The sequence below is a fragment of the Xiphophorus couchianus genome, chromosome 23, assembly GCF_001444195.1.
Source record: "Xiphophorus couchianus chromosome 23, X_couchianus-1.0, whole genome shotgun sequence".
In the NCBI taxonomy this organism is placed as follows: Eukaryota; Metazoa; Chordata; class Actinopteri; order Cyprinodontiformes; family Poeciliidae; genus Xiphophorus; species Xiphophorus couchianus.
The window spans coordinates 4,507,533-4,528,983 of record NC_040250.1 but is presented as its reverse complement, the minus strand read 5'-3'; the positions used below and the strand labels follow the sequence as shown (position 1 = coordinate 4,528,983).

At 38.8% G+C, this 21,451-nt stretch overlaps 1 protein-coding gene across 1 annotated transcript in view; it reads right to left on the bottom strand.

Moving 5' to 3' along the window:
* fat4 (FAT atypical cadherin 4) overlaps window positions 1-21,451 on the bottom strand; it is a 123,940-nt gene that overhangs the window by 27,028 nt on the left and 75,461 nt on the right. Inside the window, exons 5-7 of the mRNA XM_028008565.1 lie at window positions 18,167-19,089; window positions 15,993-16,167; window positions 1,414-1,594 (exon numbers count right to left, since the gene is read on the bottom strand). Coding sequence (XP_027864366.1) covers window positions 1,414-1,594; window positions 15,993-16,167; window positions 18,167-19,089 — 1,279 coding nt within the window. The remainder of the gene's footprint in view (window positions 1-1,413; window positions 1,595-15,992; window positions 16,168-18,166; window positions 19,090-21,451) is intronic.

Here is a 21,451-nt window from a genome sequence, read left to right as displayed (position 1 = left end):
TAAAAGGCCTCGAACCCCTGATGGGCACCATCTCCTACTGTCATCAACAATTAGCATCCTCATTACTGTGTTTTGGGAAACTGGAACACGCTGTGGTACCCCCAATGTGCACTCAGTGGGGTTGCTGAGGAAAGAGGAGGAGCTGGACCTGAGTCAGCATCCATCTTTAGAGAGATCAGACCAGAGGTTCTTAGAAGCCCACCCCCCCCCAATGGCAGAAGCTATGATTATGAACACAGTTTTCATCCAAGCTTGGAAATAACAGCCTAAACAAAAACTTTGTTTTTTCACTAGAACTCTGCAAACTGAGCCACTGTCATGAACTGCAGTCACCCCAGAGTGTCATAAAAGCCAACCAAAAAAAGGTAAAACTAAGTCATGATCTGAACTAAGATGACATTATAAAAGCAGTTTGGAAACAACATAAATTCCAGAGGCAATCTGTTTGCAATAAAATCAAACTGAAAACTATTCCTTGTAAACTATGTCCACATAATACAGTTGTCTTTCAGAATGATTCTAACTTTACTGCATCAAGCACATCATTGCCAAATCTAAACACTGTGTTGGCTGATCCATTGAAAATGTTTTCCATTCATGGAACAAACAAGGTACATCCCAAGATCTAGTCTTTGACTGGAGCATTTCAACACCTTGATTCTTAGCATTTTCTGTCATTCTGTTATTGACCCTATGTTGTTTTAGGAATTCTTATCCTTTAGACTAAACTTCAGCTTGCACAGATTATGTCACATTTGAATATATAATATTTTTATATGTAGAAAAGTTCATGGTCAACTCCTCTGTTTGTGAAACAAGCCCAAACCATGAGTCCATTCACCACTGTGCTTTACAAAACTAGGTTTTCTCAAAATATGGGGCAAAATAATGGTTCATCATCTTTTCTTCGCTCTTATGTGTCCAAAGGACATTTTTCCATAACTACTGTGGTTTATTCAGATAAAACTATGCAAACCAAAGATATGCAGCTGTACTTATTTTAGAGAGAAGAAGCTTTCTTCCTAATTTATTCCAAACAAGTCATGCTGTTTCTCAGAGCATTGAACTGACTGACCTCAAATTGAATTTAATGACAATATATGATGCTTTCTTAAATATTTTCCACTTCTGAATAATCTTCAATAACTTCTACTACTCTGGACCTAACCTCAAAACCATTAGTATTTTGATGTGTAGACACAATGGCTTTTTTAAAGTCATTTATGATGTCGTTCCAGCCCTGCATTGTGTGAGCACACACTTGTATGGTGTAGACAAGAAAATGGCCACAACTCCTGTGTTTACAGAGTTGGTAACATTTGCAGATGATCAGTTAATCAGGTGTGTACTTACTATTTCCCATAACTGGTCTGTATAGTCACAATATAAGTGCATTTTTTTTTATCAGTCTACCTTATAATGCCGTTGTTGCCCACGTCTGCATCAGAGCTGTTGACCAGAAGCACGTCCGTTCCTGTTGGGGCGTCCTCCATGATGGTGGTGTGGAAGGTGGAGGCGGTAAAGACGGGGATGTTATCGTTGACGTCATCCACTAGAATGGTTACCGTCCCCATCCCACTGAGGGATGGAGAGCCTGGAAAGGGAGGAAGTAAAAGATAAAGTTATTTCATTACAATTGCTTTAAAGTACGCTTTGTGCCACTGCAAGTTGGGAATAGAAACATCTGAATGGCATTATGGGTCCAGTTTTCTGATGCAATCCAGTGACTTACTGTGTCGGACTCATCATGTAGTGGAACATATACACTGAGCCAATTGGTATCGTGAGAGTTTGTCCACACTTCTCCTGCTTCATTTAATTCAAGCCAGTGTGTTTAAAAAACGTTTTGCATTTCCTTTGGTTCTGTCATATCAACCCACTTCAGAGGAGAACACATGAAATTTCTCTGAAACCCAATCTGTTAGTCGTCCTTCCTGGGGATTTGGACACCTATAGATTTAATCTCCACACTGAGGGATCTATTTTAAGGTGCACAGCAGTCAGGCAGTCAGTCAGTGGAATTTGAGAGAGGAGAAGTGCTATTTTCAGCAGAAATCCAAACATCTTTTCCTCCCAGAACTGGTGATGAAACGGGCCAAGCTAGGCCCTGTGGGGTTGGATTTTAATCAATAGCAGATGAAAATGAACTGCAATGCAGGAAAAAAAAATCATACATCTGCCTTCCTTGAGCTGGTCTTTTATAATCCTTCCTCAAATGGCACACTAAACTGCCTAATCTATATTCCAAACATAAACACAAGTTCAGCCTCGTTACGGAGAGTCACTCTGTGGGATTTGGGGACATCTCTGAGAGCCTGGAGGTATTTTCACTTCTTAATGATGCGCATATGGCTTGTAGAGTAAATACTGAGCACCTGAGGAGGGAGAACAGGCTGAGATCTGAAAGCCTTGAGAGGCATTTTCATCTCCTGTAAACATAAAGTTCATCCCTTCCAACTCTCCTCAGGAATCTGTGTGAATGCATCAATTATGAAGAGCCAAGATAAAACCATAAACAACCGGTGTGTACACAGCTGTGGAAAACATCAGCTGCTTGAAAAACTGTACTGCTGGGGGTCTGTATTAATAGGAGACAAAAAACATTGATACGGTGGCCACAGAAAGTCTCTTTTAAGTCTCTTCTTCTTGTGGTGGAATTTCCAAACAAAAAGAATCAGAGAAGAAGAGAGAGGAAAGAGTGTGTGTGTGTGTGTGGTGTGTGTGTGTGGGGGGGGGGGCAGCGTGAAAGTGAAGAAATTCTGCCTTTATTATTTGGCCTGCATAGATGAATAAATATCAGAAAATAAGGGCAACATCCTTGTACTGGTTTGTAAAACTTTAGTTTAGAAGACAGAACTCAGTCTCTTTATCAGAATTGTGCCACTAGAACATCATAAAGGGAAAACATGCTTAAAAGAAGATATCATCTTTGTTTTGAGTTAAAACTCACATGAGAGTTATGAATTTAATGCTTTGGTGCACAACTGTGAATAATTTTGCAATCTTTTCATTTTCTTTTGGATCCAAAACAATTTTGATCACTGTTTGTCCTTTGTAGTCAACGTTTGTTACATTTCACTGTTGAATTAAGACAACATGAACACAGATGAAGTTGTTTTTGTTTGTGTTATAGTCCTTACAAAGAAAATCCAAATAAGCCGGTCGGACCTCAAAGAAAACAAGAAATCAGCATCAGCTGGTAAAAGCCAGATTGAAGTATCTGTTGTATTGGTCTGGTGAATATCAATTTTGAAAAAGAAAATTGAAAAAAAACAAGACTTGTCAGTTAGTCAGTCAGTCTATCGCACCAGAAAATTGACTTTCTTAACAACAAACAAAAAAATTTAAAATGAAAACATGATGTGGATACATGGCAAGATATTTTGGTATTGAATGATGGCCATTGAAGTGTAATATGCTAATTATTTCCAATGAGCTTGAGACAATGTTGTTAAACATTAAATAAGAGGAAACTGATGTCATATCTTGAATCATTTTCAGGTCCATTAGTGGTGATTATATGTTGCATTGATTTCAAGAATAGGATTTTTCCCCTGAAAAAAAATGTTTGTGACAAAGGGAGGGCTGCTTTAGTGAGAGCAATCATTGGGTTTTGTCCTGTGGCCTATCAACCTCTGTTTGAAAAATTTCTGTTCAAACTAAAGTTCAACACAACCTTATTGTAATAAAAGTACAGCAAAAAAAAAAAAAAGTAGAATGAAGCTATAGGGATTGATATACAAAACTCAGTAATAGCTGTTAAAAAAAGCTCCCGGGCAAAATCAAAGAAAATCTACTGCAAGTGCTATGGCTGCTGTTAAGTTGTATACACTAACTCTGACTTCCCTGTGGGCAGAAAGCAAAAGGAAACTTTCCCAACGAATGTCAACAAAACTTAAGATTATCATTGGGTTTGGAGACCCCCGGAGTCTCTTTCAGGAAGGGAAAGGGGATTCCTCAGAAAATGGGATTTGAGGTAGTTTACTGGAACCTCGCATAACAGCCTGGCTTTATGATAATAAACAGAAATTTGACCTGAAGCTTGTAATGCATCCAGGGTTTTCTGGTCAGAACAGAAGTGGCTAACATGCGCACTGAGAATAAACACAGCTGAATTCCAGAAGCAAAACAAATGACACAAACAGAGCGATCAGTAAACAGTCTTCATCCCAAAAAGAGAACCAGAAACCATACCACACTAATCTTAAGTGACTCATCACCACAGCGAGTCATCTATCTAAGACTTTTCTGACTTTTTAAGGTTGCCATGTTTATAACCATCCAAACTCAATGTTGAAATCGAAGTGATTATGCAATTCCTACAAGGGTTCATGGATTCTAGAATTTAACTTGCAAAGCAAATATTATGAAATCATTGCCAATTTATACAGTGAAACCTAGCTGCTAAATTAGTGAAAGTAATTATCTGCACAAGTATAATATTGTGTAGTTCAAAATAAATAATAGCAGAACACCTGCTGACACAAAAGTACTTGAATAAATGTGGTCAGCAGGGTTAGTTGATTAATATAACATGTTAATGTTTGCAAATTTCTATGCAGGTTTTTCTAACAACAAATCTATTCCAGCCCTAAACTGAAGCCAGTGCATGCTTAGGATCAAAACTTTCTGTTTTTACTGGTGAAAAACACTCAAACATGTTAAAAAGAAATTAAATATTTCAGCTGAGACCAGAGCTAGCGATGGCCTTACAGGGATCAAAAACCAGATCAAATGAGCTCCATGTCGAAAGTTAGTTTCATTCCTGAATTCCTTATACACAAAAAGTAAGATTAGCAAAGGAAAAACAATGATTTTGTTATTACTTCTCTTGTTGAGAATATTGAACTGGATGTTGGAACTGAATTTGTAAACTGAGTTGCCAGTTCTATATATATATAAGATATTTCTTTTACCATCACCAGCCAGTGTTTGTAAATCACACCTAATCGAGTTTGCAGCGTTGTTATAAATTCAGTGAGGTCATTTAATATCACTATCCGTTTGTTTCTAAATGCTGCTTAAATCAGTATGTGCTGCTTATAAATTCTGGTAAAAGACCAAACATGTTGGTCTGTAATGTTCATTCACAACACACCAGTTCTTGATTGAAACACCACTTGCATAATGAATATTTAATACATAATATATGTGATATTAAGGCACTGGTCAAACTAAAGCATAATATTTGGCAACAAAAATGTTTTCCTCATGATCTGAGGTCTGTATAACATAAAAAGCATCTTTGGAAACTCTAAAAATTGACTTTTTTAAATGTTTGAGATTTTGGTAAACGGAAGTTGGGAATTTGAGTATGAATCCTATTGTTGATTTACAACAGCATTGCTTGACATAAACAATTATCCACTTTAATGTTTGGCCCCTACATCAATTTTATTTTGAAACCAGATTTGAAAAAAAAAAACTGAAAAGAAAATTGAAAATAACGTCATAATAGGCGTCAGTTCCAGGACAGCTTCTTCAGCAACATGAGTCATCATTAGGCTGGTCGCCATGGCAACAGATTAGAGCACCTCCTCCTCAGTTGATCCTCCTTACCGAGGAGCAATCCAAGTCAGCAAAGTGTCTGTATCACTTTAAATTAAATTAATCCAGGCAAAGTGTGTGTGACAGTCAACAAGCGGCTAATACGGCTGTTGATCAGAGGCGGTGTGTGCAGGCTGCTGGAACGGCCGGGCCGATAAGTGGCTCGGGGTGCTATAAGTGGCTTTGTCTACAAAAGCCATTAGCTCCAGCAGAGGGACTGAGAGCATGGAGAAAATATTTGGTTTTGATATGAAGCCAGCTGCTGTATTTTTCTGAACTGTAGCTGCCTTCTGCCACACAGAGAGCGCTGTGGCTGCATTTCAATACTATTGTTTCCATACTGAGGACGGAAGCAGGCTACAAGGCTAGGCCTCTGCTTGTGGGGGTGTGTGTGTGTGTGCACCCTCCTTCCCGGCGTTTCACTTTTGTGCAGGATGTGATGTCACCACCTGTTTACTTCCTCGGGAAAATCAACAACCTACTTCGTTCAGAACTTTTGACCTTTACCTCAGTCCCCTGAACTCATCACAGAGACTCCAGTTAATCTTTAGAAAGCACAAAACAGACACCTCACTCTCATAGCAAAAAGTTAAACTATGCTCAAATTATCCCTTTGACACACTTCTGACCCCAGTGCTTTGGTTAGAAACCAGCCATGAAGGAGAGTTTTTCCAATCTTGGTGCATCGACTCACCAAGCGTCATGCGTCTCCATGCGGCTTTATGACGCGTCTTCTTAGCCTCCTGATGCTTCCACATATCACATTTCACCTGGCAGCTGTTGCTTTAGCCTCTTCAATCCTCCTTGTCCAAGTGCAAATAGTTCAGATATATCTGCTTACATTGCGTGGGACGACAGATTTAGTCGAGGAATACTATATCTTGGCAGGTACGCGAAAGGCATGTAAATGTCAGTTGTTTCAAGCAGTTAAAGTTAAGGTGGTACATTTTTGTGATTTATGGGACAGCGGCTGCTAAATAACAGGAACATTGCAACTAAGAATGTTGAAAGTTTCCGTTTCTTAATTTTATTTTACTTTTTACAAAGATCTGAATCGGCTAAAAAAAAAAGAAAAAAGAAAAGCAATCCTGGAGCATTTTCTTCATGAACAAACTTTACCCCCTTCCCCTTCTTCTTTTTATGGAGGCGGTGACTCAACGGGAGAGGAATGCGCTCCAAGAGTGCAAAGAAACGTCAGCATCTCCTCCAGATTTACTGGAATCGAGCAAAGCTTGAGGAATACTGTCAGGATAAATGAGAGATAACTGCAGCTGAGGAGGGTGTCACACCTCAAGCACGGTAGGGATAGGGCACCAAAATATGTCCATATCTGGCAGTGTATAAACTGGACGGTGGTTGCAGAATAAATGACATCATTTAGCCTGGAAAAAGAGCTATTGGAAATTTGCAGAAGGAAGTCAGCTGCCTACCGGTGACAGCCATTCACTGTGGTTAGGCAAGTATGTTTCCATTGGCAAATCCAGTCCCCAGACTCTTTATTCCTTCCCCTTTAACTTGTTTTAATTATTGTACCTGAGGATATTTAATAAAATATCTTCCATATAAATAATCTCCATGAATAAAATCAATTTAGCAAAATGTCAATCAACGCTTTTATAATCCTAACTTGTGGTTACAGATCGAGCAGTCAACCTCTGAAGTTTGTACTGAGATGATAATCTTATTTCAGAGGTTAATCCCAGGTCAGTAAATTGCCACAATCTTACTGTGATGGTGATTACACCCCATCATCACTGCTTTTACCTTGAGCCAAGAACTTAAAAACACCCTGATTAAGACAAAAGTATCCAGTCTATCTGAATTTCTACATGACAGATTAAGATGTGGATAGGAAGGGGCCCTTGTGGGACAAATGCTCCAAATCCATCTGATGTAATACAACTTGGACATGCTGAAGGTCTAGAGGGGCAGGCGTCTAACAGAACCAAAATAATAGACTTTCATTTACAGCTAGGGCTGAATGACAGTCAATCTGGTAAATACATAAGAGAAACCATCTACACCCTTGAGCTATAGTCTTATAGCAATATGGTGATATGCAAATTTTCTTAATTAATTGATGCTCTTCAAGAGGGACCAACTATATAAAAAAAGGTGTGACAGCAGTTTTATAGTTAGGAGTATATTGGTGTGTGTTAGAACAATGTCAAGACAGATTGGGAAAGACCTTACAGAAGCAAGTGTTGCTGTTAATCATCCTGGGGAGGTTTTTTGAGGTAATTATCATCATTTCCAGCAGAAAGAGAGAAATTACTCAAAACTGGAGCACATTTAGGATGTTGGCTTGTCCCAGAAAAATGACAGAAGTTAGACAATGCTCAGAGAAACTGCAAAAACCCAAAACCAACTTCCCTATTTGTTGGTTCATTCATATAGCAAATCTAAAATATTCGACAGAAAATTCAGCTTGGGAAGCTGAATTACCTATGAGCAATGCTACTTGATATGGTATTAGCTGTTGTTTGCAAAAAAGTCCGTCGTGAATTTAGATTTTCCTTGGTGCTAATCCCCAAGAATGGAGAGAGGGAAGACTGTAGATATTAGCCTCTGCTTTGGTGCTAAGACAGTTTCCACTGAGTCTATTAATTCATACTAAGGTATATTTGGTTGGCTGAACTATTAAAATAGCTCATTATACATGTTTTAAGACAGAGTCTCAAATAATCATGGATTTCAGCCACACCTAAGCCCCATGAATACCAGGTGTCCACTCTATAAGGAAACTGCTACTTCAAGCAACTGTTGTTTCTTAAAGTGATTCAACCATCCATTGAACCAGGATGTGTTGTTAAATTTTCTTAGCATCACAGATCTGATGTGGTATGAATGCTAAATTGTTGTGATAACTCTGTCTCTGTGACTTTTCTCCTGAGAAAGATATCTGACTGATCGTACTCAGATAAACGTTTGATCCTATGAGCCAAAATTACAGAGAGGGATAAGGTAAATAGATGCTGGCATCAGAGAATCTCCAATCATGCGAGGCGACCTGATCTATCAGGGACCTCAAAGCTCTCAAACAACGTAAGAGTCCCTCCCTGCTTTAAGTCAATTTAGAGAAACAATTACAAGCAGGACATTTTTTTACACTGTCCATGAAGCAACAACTTAATTCAATCTGGGAAAACCTGTTTGCTAATACTTCACTGCAGCAGCATAGATCTAAGATCTCTTCTCCAGTGAAGAAAATGGCAGGACCAAGAATAACCTCAACTTCCAGAATAACAAACGGAGACCAAAGGAGAGCAGCTGACCATCTGTTACCTCCTCTTCCACTGAAATGATCCACAGACAGTTTCCTCTGTAAGCCTCTCAACCCAGAAACCATTGTCTAGCATAAACATATGGCAGGGTCTAAGCACCTTATCAGTGTACATTACCACTGGACAAATCACATTAACCTCCAACAAGGTGATGCGTCCGTACTTCCAGAGCCAGAGGGGGTACAGAGACATGTGTTAATAACAACTAAGCTCTGTGTTTTCTGACTGCTGCAGCTGCCATGATTGTGGATGGCGCTGTGAGAGCTCCGCAGGGGGTCGATCTGCAGCAAACAGCAGCAGCACCCACCTCCTGGGAAAGACCTCTAGTTACCCTGAGTCTTTTAGTTTAAGCTGTGTTGAGAAGCAAGTTTGAGTGTCTGTGCTGGCACAAGAGATAATCTCCTCCTTTAATAAATGAGTGACTGATGCTTGATCAAAAATAGAAATACGCTAAGCTTCACACAGGAAGGGTAAAGCTGTGGTGTCCAAACAAGCTGAATTCATTGAACCTGGAAGTGCAGGACAGGTTGACTGAGGGAAGACAGATGAATGTGGGAATTTATGAGACAGCCCATCTGTAGCCTGAAGCTTAAGGCTAAACGGTTAATTACGCTTTATGGACTACGGCTAGATTGTGCTCTGAAGGGACGACGTAAATAAAACACATCATTACTTGGAGAAAGGGAGAGAATCGGGTGCCAACGAGGGAAAATTGACATTTTTTGCCTCTGAGAACCTGTTGCTTTGCGACAAAGCTCTTTTTAATGCAGACCTCATGAAGAGCCATGAAAGGCCTCGTGGAGCTGAGTGCAGGGTGCGAGCTGTCCCACTGCACAGTTTGCCAAACAGAGTAAACAGAGGTTTTCTCACAGTTAACAAGCAAAACAGTGAAAGGGATATCTCAGAAGAGTTTCCAAAGCTTCACAATAGCACAAAAGAGCTGAATATTTACATTAATACTGCGTACTGAACTTTTTCACAATTTGTCACGTTGCATACAAAAAGTTAATTTTATTTTATTACGATTTAATATGACAGATCACAACACAAACCAATACAAAATTTAAAAAATCATGAAAATTTGAATTTATATTTAGCCCACTAAGGATGCATTCGCACCAGTCCTGTTCAATAGTCCTGTTCAATCCGCTTTAGTCAAACTCTAGTTTGTTTGGGGAGGTGTGAAAGCAAAATCAAACTTTGATGCAGACCAAAAAGCAAACGGGTCTGTCTACAAACCCAGGTCTCAGTTTGGTTGAAGTGAACTCTGGTTTGATTTGAATGTAGATGTGAATGCCAAGCAGACCGGAGGCCGCTCCAAAAACAGGAAGTGGTCTAAAGCACAGGGCATTCTGGGTAAATACATAAAAAAAAAACTCGCATTTCTCTTGCAAGTAATAGACCTGCAATAGAAATAACTTGTGGTCTTTTGATAAAAGAAAAATCCTACAACTGCTAAACTCTCACACTACATTTTATGAAGAAGAAAGATGCATTTAGTGTCTTTTTCAGAGATTTTTGTGCCTTTTCCTCCAGTGGTTCTTATGCAGCGTCAACACAGGTGAGGAGTAAACAGCTGAAAATGTAACAGATGTTGTAATTTTGGTCCCTAATCACACCAGGTCTGCTGGATTACCAGGTGTGAAAATACCCTTACTTTCCAGTTTACAATTATATACAGCTCTGTGAGTCTATCACATAAAATCGTAATTAAATGCTTTGAAATCTGTGGTTGAAGGGGTATGGACACTTTTGTAAGGCACTGCTTGACAATTTTAGAAGCATCAATCAAATAAACTCACTGTGAAGCCAGAATAAAGCTTTACTGTACAGCCTAGTGGTTATTTATAGTGTTGTGTCTGAATGCTTTCGCATAATTTCTTCCACATATGAAACTAAAAGGGTTTCCGGGGTTTGCACACATGCAGAAAAACAGGTCTTTTTTTCATATTTTAGGGCCTGGTGGGAACTTTTTTCATTTTATTGCTTTGCAGCTTTTATTTGCTGTGTTGTTGAATATTCGACAATCCCAAAAAATGCAGCATTGTTCCCCATGGACCCAAACCAGCAGGTCATAACCAGCATAAGACGTGGGAAACTCATGCTGGCAGTGTAGGTCACTCATAACACGACTCTATAATGTTCATACATGGACCGCATAAAGATGGATTGAGACCATGGAACACTGTTTAAAGTCATACATGTTTAAACTCATGCACTCAAAAAGAAAGCAAGTTATTTTCTGACAATCTTGCCTTAAGAAACTAGAACTAATAAACATCATTACTGCATAAATTTTGCCAGGCTGAAGCACTAATCATCCAAGCTACACCACTATTTTAATACCCCACCACCAACACCACTAGTGCTTGCAAAGCTATTTTCAAAAACATTCCAATCCAACAATTGTTAAAGGCTGGAAAAGAGAAAACAGACGATAGGAAAAAGCCCTCCGAGGCCACATTGTTACTGCAAAGCCTTGTAAGAGCTGATCCAGAATGTTACTGCTCTGTTAAAGTTCATTTCAGGAACCTGATATTTTCTTTGGCTTACTCTTCATGTTGCCACTAGGCTGCAACTGCCTGAAACCTGCAGAAATGGAGTCCATTAATGATTTATTATCGTGAATGTTGGATGATTTTACGCTATCAGTGTTTGTTCTTCGTTTGTTTTATTTGCTACGTGTGTGTTCAAACGTGATTTCAGCCTGGAGAATGACAGATTTCTGGTCATTTAATCAAGATTGGAAAGTTTGTAGGTTGCAGATTCATGGCAGCCCATAAAGAAAACAAAAGATCTTGTTTTTAAACAGAGAAGGTAATTAAAATTCTTTATCTCCTAAGCAGTCTCTTAGGCTTCTAAAACATCTCTTCACCCGGCATCAATAAGCCATGGACGAACATGGAGGTGCTACAGACAGATGTGCTGGAAGGATGTGGAAAACGATGGATTCATTGAGCTTTCTCTAGAATAAATGCAGTAAAATGTCATGCGTGTCAAAATGAATCAAAGCAGTTTCCACCATGTCACTGTTTACTGAAAATAAAAATGTATTTACTAATCAGTTTCTGGAGAAACAGTTACAAGTGCAAGTTTTAAATGTTTTCTTTGTTTTTTATCCCTTATTTTTCTTAGTTCATTTTTTATTATAGTTATACTTTGCTATGATTATTATGAGCCCATTGTGGACTTGTATGCTCAGTGTGCATACAAAAAATTGCAGAAACTTTGCTCAGAAATTGAATTATGAAGATAATTTAAAGTGCAGAAACCATATTAATGCAAATATGTGTTTTCAGTTACTGGTGTAGGATTACATTTGAAATCACTTTTTAAAATTCAGTAAAAACCTATTTATGGGGGCGTGCTGTGGTGGCGCAGGGGGTTAGCACGCCCCACGTTTGGAGGCCTTAGTCCTTGACGCGGACGTCGCGGGTTCGACTCCCGGTCCCGACGATCTTTACCACATGTCTTCCCCCCTCTCCTCACCCTCCATCCTGTCTGCCTACTGTGGAAAAAATATGAGCCACTATACTATGAAAAAAAAAGATTTAAGGAGGACAATGTACAATATATATTTAAATGGGAATGGTCATCTTTATTTATTCTATCACACAGGTAGGATAGGTTATTATTGCTTAAAGTACTATGGATTTTTGTATATTTTTGTAAATTAAATGTACTGACATTTTTTTTATCTCTTGTAAAGCATGCCCATAAATATGTTTATATAAGTTTGATGTATTATAATTGTTTTATTAACAAGCTTGCTCCAGCGTATGCAGGTGACTGTTAGTACAACACCAAGATGGAAAGTTATTATCAATGACCTTAGAGATGTAACCGTTGCTTCCAATCAGTCTTGAAAGGTTTTTTCCAAACCTTTGGACTAGAAGAATTTTAAAAGTGGAAAACATTAGGACACCTCGGCTTTGTAGATTTTGCAGCTAAAAGGAACAGGAAACCTTGCATTGACTGAGTCAACTATAAACGTTTCCTGCAGACCAAAGTATTTTGAAGTCAAATGTGAGGCGACCTAAGCAACACCCGAAGGTTTTTTCATCATTTTCATCAAGAGGGTGTACTTTTCACCATGATTGCACTAAACTGTACACATTTAAAAAGTACACAAACACTCAGAGATAATTCTGACTGATTCAAACCCAAGCAAAAACATGTACAACTATGCAGACAATCATTCATCATGCTCCTGAGACCTTTGAATCTGTTTTAAGAATTTACAAAACAAACTGAAAATGATGGGAACGAATCGATGGAACACCAAACTTCCATCATGATTTGAGATGTCAGGATCTAAGATAGATGACCCAAAGTGCTTCAGTTCGGATAAACCTTTACACTAAAGAGACAATTACATGTAAGGAATGCCTGCATGACCCAAAACATCATCTAAACATCATTGACGTTGCCTGGATTTTAAGCACTTTTAACAATGTCCATATGAAATCCATTCATAGTCAAAAATGTGACCATTTGCAGTAACTCTTACACTGTTAACTTGATACCCTATTTTCTTTAGCAATAGGGTCTAATTCAGGCTATAAAGCATATACTTAACATTTAAACAAAAAACAGTGGGCAATATGTATTGGTTTAAAAAACATAGCAGAGTAACAGCATAATTGTGTTAACTGAGAAACCTCCATTTGTGTAACAATATGTTTTCTATAACAGGAGATGTTTAGTTAAAGCCATTACAACAAGACTGCTTGAGAAAAGCAATTCACTCTGTTGGAGAGCTCATTGCTTCACATTCCTCCAAAGTTGTGCATTACTCAGCAGTGGCTTAAAAAATCTGATTTGCCTGCAGCTGATCCCAGATGTTGGCTGAGCTGCAAGATCAGTCAGGGACAATGCAAGCTCTCAAGTGTCTCTGTGTGTCTGCAGATGCACTAAACTCATAAATGCAGCGAAACAAATTTCCCTAAATGAGGACAGCGGAGCAATAAAAGTAACTTAATGAGACGGAAAACACCTTTGAGGGGAACGGACCAGTTTTGATAGTTATGGTGCTTTTGCAAAACAGTTGCCACTATATTACTCAGTTCTTCATACGCAGTGGTTAATGTCTCTACAGATTCTTCAAAATTTCTTGGTCAATATTTCCCTATATTCTTTGTATAAATAATTTACTGCAGTAAATGTCTTCAAAACAGTAAATTTTTACAGTCAGTAAAAACTAACTGTAAAGATGTATGGATGTATGGATGTATGGATGGATGGATGGACGACATTCTGGACATAAGGGCAGATGACATTGATGGACGTAGACGGACAAATGTACAAAAAGATGCAAAATGACAGACAGAGATGGACACATTGAAGGACTCTTTTCTTGACACCTTTAATCAAAAACTACCCGACTCACCGACTGGAGTGACTTGTACGGAAAAAATTCAGACACTTATCATATTGGCATTGGGACAGGGAATAAGTCCTGGAACATTTTTTCCACATTTTATTTTAACATTTTTCCCTCACTGATTCACACCTGGAAAATAAATAAATTCTCATACTTTACTAATTTTTCTGACTGTTGAAGAACTTTATTCACTAATTTCATGACAACTGAGCTGCTGCTGAAGATAGATGGAGCTAAAACTCTGTTCATGCTGCATTAATGAGATTACCTTCAAAGGAGGTTGCCTCAGAGGAGAATTCACTGAAGCCCAAAAGTGAAGGGACAAAGTCGTTAAAAAACATGAAGATTTATTTAAAATTCAAACACAGTTGTAAGTTGGAGTCGTTTATCTCTTTGTCAAGTTGAAGTGTTTGTTGTGCGCTGTGGTTCCAGCTCAGCCTCTGCTTTCAGACAGCACCAAAGACGACAGCACTTCATCTTCCTGACAGACAGCAAGAGCCTTTTTTTCTTACAAAATACATTTTGTAGAAACCAAAGCCACTGTGACAAAGGCTGAAAGTCTTCTGAAACACGCGGGGACAACCAGGGACTTCAACACGAATGTCTGCGGTTCAGAGTGGGTCACGGAAGACAGAGCACTTGGAGACATGTCTGCTTTGTCCACCTTGGACATTTCCTGCCAGATAGCGCCTGGGAGAACCATTTCCCCTGGTCGTCTGCACCCAGGCCTCAAATATGTGAGAAAATGCTGCTGGGTGATTCAGCCTGCACTGTGATTATGGGCTTTTTGATATTTTGATATTCTACCCCCAAATCCCTCTTTTTGCTTCAACATTGTGCTTCAGTATCCTGTCAAAATATTTTGGAAATGTTGTCAGAGCTCTAAATATGGCGTCCCCGCGAAGAGTACAAAACGGGATCGAATCATAATTAGTATGTTGGCTTGTTGGGCAACTCCTCTAAACACCATATGAAGCAATAGCAATAATATGTCTTCATTATGGTATAAAATGGTCCTTTTGCTGTGTTTAATATGAAAAAATTCTCACATTTAAATCATATTTAAATTACCTAAACTATTAGAAATGCATGAAATATTACATCTTTCTCCACATGCAGCAGCATCATTGCATGCAACATAGTCCCACATCTCACCAAAGTCTGTGAACAGTCAAAAATATACAGCTTTATGCACGGTCACATGGCCAGACCAGGAATGAAACAGAACCACCCTCAGACCATGACAACTCTGCCAGAGAGGCTCGGGGAAACGTATACTTAAGTGGAATACCATGTGATTTGGCTGCAACGGGGATATGCATGTAGTTCTTTAACTGCACATTAACTGGCCTCCGTGCAATAACAAGTTAACCTTTTATCTGGCTATAACAAGCTCCACCACCATATCCAAATAAACACAGGATGCTATTCAATTGAAGCTGCTGAAAAGACTTCTGTGGAACAAGACAAAATAAAAGACACCCACTATTTTGCAAGCTAAAAACTCCAAAAAATGTTTATGTTATCATGCCACACAAAAAGATCAGTGTGCACACTCTGAACATAAAAAATATGTTTGTTGACACTGGTGTTCATGGAAATCTCCTGCTTCAGCATCATTTTGCAAACTGATTGCCAAAAATGATTTAATGTTGAAATAAGGCAGAAAGTGTTGCAGAACTCAGACCTCTAGAGAAGAACAGATTATGCAAGATACTGTGGCTGATTTAAAACATGTAAGGATATGTCTGATGAGCTATGTTCAGCTGCAGTCGTACCTGAGTCAGTGGCAGTAATAAGCAGGGTGTATTTCCCTCGAGTTTCCCGATCCAGAGTCTGGGTAACACTGAGCTGTCCACTGGATGACAGGGTGAACGCTCCCTCATCGTTCCCGCCGCTGAGCATGTAGCTCAACTGTCCGTTGGCTCCTTGATCATCATCTCTGGCAACAACCTGAAAATGAGATTATTGTACTACGAATTTAATAAAAATCAGAAATTTCTGTCATCATTAAATTGAAGTTCTAATAATTATGGGTCACATTCAAAATCCAGACAATGAATTTTAATATTTTTTTCTGTAAAATCTCAATTTTTAATGTAATGTAGAAATTAAATGCACACTTTCAACAATACGTGAATAAATATGAACAAATTACTCGTCTTCCTCACATTCTGAAAGACGCTAAATGAAAAAAGTTAAATCAACCTGATTTATTTGAAGTGAATGTTTGGTTTTCTGGTGTGGGGTTGTTTGTAGTAGCTGTGAGCAGTCAATGTCTAACCTGCAGTAGCCAGAGTAACATGAGGAGTGTTTCCACTAATTAAAGTTTGGAGATAATACTTTAAACTGAAATCACTGCCTGGAATTTATTGTACGTAAAAAACTTATTGCTGATAACTACTCATTGATTCCAACTGGAAAAAGATGCCTTGACCTTGAAAGGCACGAATAACCATAATGTCTATATATTATATATGGTATAATTACTAGTATCCCTAGTAAAGAGGTATTAAATGCCTGAGAATAAACTCTTTCTCCTTTTTAGCTCACTACATGTTTTCTAGAGGATTTTAAACTCGGCACTAAGATGGCCATAAAAGGAGGGGGATTTAATGTCTGGTGACCCATTTCTGTGTTGATTTGCCTGTTTATTTTTCATCACTGTTCTTGTAAAAGACCCTATGTCGACCCATTTTTCTTGTATTTTTACTCAAAATTTCTGGTATTAAAAATAAATCCATGATGATATGCAAACTAACAAGGTTCCAAGAGGCTTTGGGAGAGAAACTCGCCTAGTGTATCATTAATGAGGGTGTGTTTTACAATTTTATCTATTGGTTCAAACCAAATCCATCTCAAGGGTTTGGTGCTTGAAAAGCCAAACAAACATTTTTAGCATCAAAAGTAAGCTCCCTTCTATTTTCTACTGGCAACATCTGGATTTTTATCCCATAGAATTGAAGGATGCATTTTAGAAAAGCTTACATTGCATAATAAATGTAATCCAGCTGATGTTACTGCAAGAACATTCAAATTTATTTTAAGGCTTTTTACACAACTTTACCAAGGGTGGCAATAATTATGGCGTATGTTGTAAAACCAACCTTCCAACTGGGGATAGTCCAGTTTAACCACTGTCCTCTCTAAATCATTCTAGTAAAACAGATGGGGGTAATTACCAGCAGTGGCACCATGGAGGTAATTGTTGAGGCAAGGAAGATCATTACTTATTCATTTTGTCTAATCAGACCTTCTCAGAGAATCCACAAAAAGGAAAACCAGAGAGTTGGTAAGTAGGGTTCCCCTACTTTAGGCTGCAAATATATTTTTCATTTCATTTTTCTTTAAATAAAAATAATTTACAAGTCCAATTTTTAGCTGCATCGCTTCTCATACCTTCCTGATATTGCCATTATAGCCAGGTTAGCACAGATGTGAGCTCCTGCTTGCAGCCACCATGTCTGGACCCTTTCCCACCACATAACTGTAGTCTCATTTCCTGTTAATGTATACACGTGAAGGAGAGCACAGCTGCCGTGCTACTGGAAAAAGACTTTCCCTGCTCCATATTTTATACATGCCTCATTTAGTCATCAGGGTGGTTACAATGTTAATTGGCTCGTCATGCAGTTTAAAGCAGTTTCATATTTTGTTGAAATCCTATAAAGGCTTAATTGAGCAGAGCAAATTGCTGCCATATATCATTTCTTTATCATTTCAGTCAGGTATTTGTCATTTAGCAAAGTAAGACCACTGGGCTCAGTGCTTCAGTGAACTTATACTACTTACATACCGGCACTTATTAGGTTAGTATTACAATAAATTTAGTTATGGCATTAGCTTGTTGAAGGGCTTTGTACTGGCATTTGAACTGGCATTCGTTTCGGAGCACTTTCTGTGAAGGTAAAAACTCAACAAGTGAGAAGCTGAGAAATAGAAGAAGACTGACCTGCAGAATATTTTTTGGTAAGTTCTCAAGGTTCTCCTTGACATTGATGGTGTAAGGAGAGAGCTCAAACACTGGTGAACAGTCATTAACATCCAATAAAACAATGTTGACAGTTGTGCGATCCATTCTGGGGCTGCTTCCACGGTCTGAAGCCTGGACCACCAACGAATAGGATGAATGTGTCTCACGGTCAAGCTGTCTGGCAACTGAAATCACCCCTGTGACTGAATCGATTCGGAAATCATTGTTGGTGTTACCTCCGGCGATGGAGAACCGGATCTGCCCATTGGTGCCATCATCAGCATCAGTGGCAAACACCTGGATGACATCAGTGCCAGTCAAGATGTTCTCCTCGATCTCAATGTCATAGATGTTTTGTGAGAAGCTTGGCGTATTGTCGTTGACATCCAGAACCATCATAGTCACGTCCATGGTGGAGGAGAGAGAGGGCTCACCTTTATCTGTAGCCACAATGGTAAGGGTGTAGTTGGAAAGTTCCTCTCTGTCCAGTTCTCCAACCAACCTGACATCCCCAGCGATCACACCAATGCTAAACTTATTACTAAAAGTTCCTCTGAGGGAGTACTCCACATAGCTGTTGGGTCCGCTGTCGGCATCTGTGGCCTGGGCGGTGAACACCACTGTGTCCACCGGTGTGTTCTCCTGAATGTAAGTCATCTTCTGGGAAGTGAAGGTGGGAGGGCAGTCGTTGACGTCTAGGAGGATGATTGAAACCTGGGCGGTGCTGGTGAAACGGGTGGCAGGAGGCGGAGCCAGGTCATTGACAGTGATCGCCAGGTTGTAGAAGGACTGGGTTTCTCGGTCGAGTGCCCTCTTGATTTTGAGAACACCTTCCTTGGTGATAGCATAGTGGCCATGAGGGTCACCAGATGAAATCTTGTAGAGAAGCTGAGCATTTGGACCTGAAAAACATAAGATTTTGGTGATTAGAGAAAGTTTTTGTTCATTTTATGTTAAACGTGAGTCAAACAGTGGGTCAAGTTCTTACCATACTCTATTTATTCTGTTATATTTAATTGGGGTCCCTGGAATATATAGTCTTGTGATAACATAGGAAATTTTAAGACCTTTTATTACACCGCCAGGTAACTTTAAATCTAAGATGTCCATAGATTGATAAATGATTTAATACTCAAACCATCCTAACCGCTTGTCAAAAAGTAATTGCCCCATAAACCTAATATGTCGCCACTGGCATTAAACATTTGTGATTTCTGTGATGAGTCTATTACATCACAATGGAGTGACTTTGGTCCAATTTTCTTTGTGGAATTGTTTTCATTCAGCCACATTGGAGAATATCTGAACATGAAGGGCCTTTTCCAGGTCCTGGTGCGGCATCTAAATCCAGAATTTGGATTTACAAAGCCATTCAAATGTGGAATTGCCATATGCTTTGGGTTCTATTTAGACGTTCTGGGATTTTGGTGACTTCTAAGAAAAGTCATCTATATTCTGTTATAGTAATTTTGGTAATTAGTAGTTTGCTGTGGTCTCAGTCGTAAAAATGGGTTGTTACTCTTTCCAGACTGATAGGTGTCAATGAGTTCATTCTTGAGATTAGTCAGGGGCGTGATTTATTGCTTTTTGAGACCTTTCAGCCTACTTTATGTTTTAAGACTTGTTCTGTTAAACTGATTTCTTGTTCTCAGAATTTCATGCATTTTACAAAATAAGTAAGTCACTGTTCAACTCAAATAAAATTTTTTTAGCTCTAGCTTGTATTTCAAAATGCTTTACACCTGGGTTCCCTGACTTTAACACTTTGTACAGCATTCAGTTGGAGCTGCTTCATAATGGTTATGGTTTTGTTTTTAGCAAACTTATTTTCTTGCCAAGCCTCTTTAAATTCACTGTTGCTCATAAAGTTGAAATAACCTCTTCTCATGAAATAATGGTGACAATGTGATTTATTTTTGACAGATTAAGTTTATATCCACTTGAAATTTTATTGATCAATCTCTTCCAAGCATATCACTGTGAAAATTAAACCACAATAAAAAAGAGGAATGCGACTGAAAACAAAATTATTTCAACTTTATGGGCAACGGTGTAATGTATGCACTTTTCCATGACGATGGAGCTGCTGGTGGATAACTTAACAAGAATATTTTAATTTTATTTGGCTGAATGAGCCATTTTCAGTCGGATAAAAATGCTGAATATCTAGGAGAATAAGAAAAAATGTATGCAGAGAGACTTTTCATGACTCTAAGAACTTTCACAAACCCTGTTTGGAGGCACATAAAAGTTACAAATGATTAGACCTACAGTAAAGACATGAATGTGAAAACAAACTTAATGAAAATACAATTTGAAACAGTCTCTTCTCCAATAAATCTATATGTCACAATTTAACCTTGAGTTGAGTAAAGAAAACAAAGAGAACCTGATAACCAAAAGAAAGCATGGCGTAATGAAGGTCAAATTCTGATATTTCTATTGTTCATGATATAAAAAACAAAATACTTTGCATTGGGCACTCATGTGGATAATCAACATCCATTTCCACAAATTGTACATGTGCATCGACTGGCTTCTCCTCTTGACCTCCAAGATTTCAATCCATTCATACTGCATGACAGATTGCTATCAAAATGGAAACCAAACTGTAAGCCACTTCCACAACTGATAATGCCTTTCTGCATAACTGGTTCACATCTGAGTGGATTTGTAGAGCAAATCGCCTAACTTTGAAATCTGGCCTAATCCAAAGCGCTCCCCAGGAAGTGGTGGTTAAAATGAGCTTAAATTGAGTGTGGGTTATTCAATTCAACGGGTATTGAAGTGGAAAGCTTTCACGCCTTTCGAACTTTATGCGCATTTACAGTACACAAGTAATTTATTATCAGGAGACCTGCTTCCATCTGAGTTTAGACTATTCTGCAGGGAGACAAAGTCTTCGGGTCAGGGTCAGAGCTTGGGAAGTGCTAACAATGGCGGTGTTTTATTGTGACAGTGAAATACAGCAGCTCTGTATCTGAAAGGACAACGTGGTCAGATTATGTGGAGAAAAAAGCCAGGCTCTGGGTTAAGAGAGCAAGGCAGCGTATTTCCCAGGAATGTAGGTCATGATAACCACATTAGGCTTGGATAAAGCTGTAATTACAGCAAGAGAGAGAATAGCGCCAACCGTTCAAATAGCGCACTCACTTTTGAATCTCAGAAGTCCCTCACCTTAGAGGCAGAAACACTCACGTCAATAAATCACATTGTTTGTTTAATCAGAATAACTAAATCTATTGTAGAGTCAGGAAGTTCTGT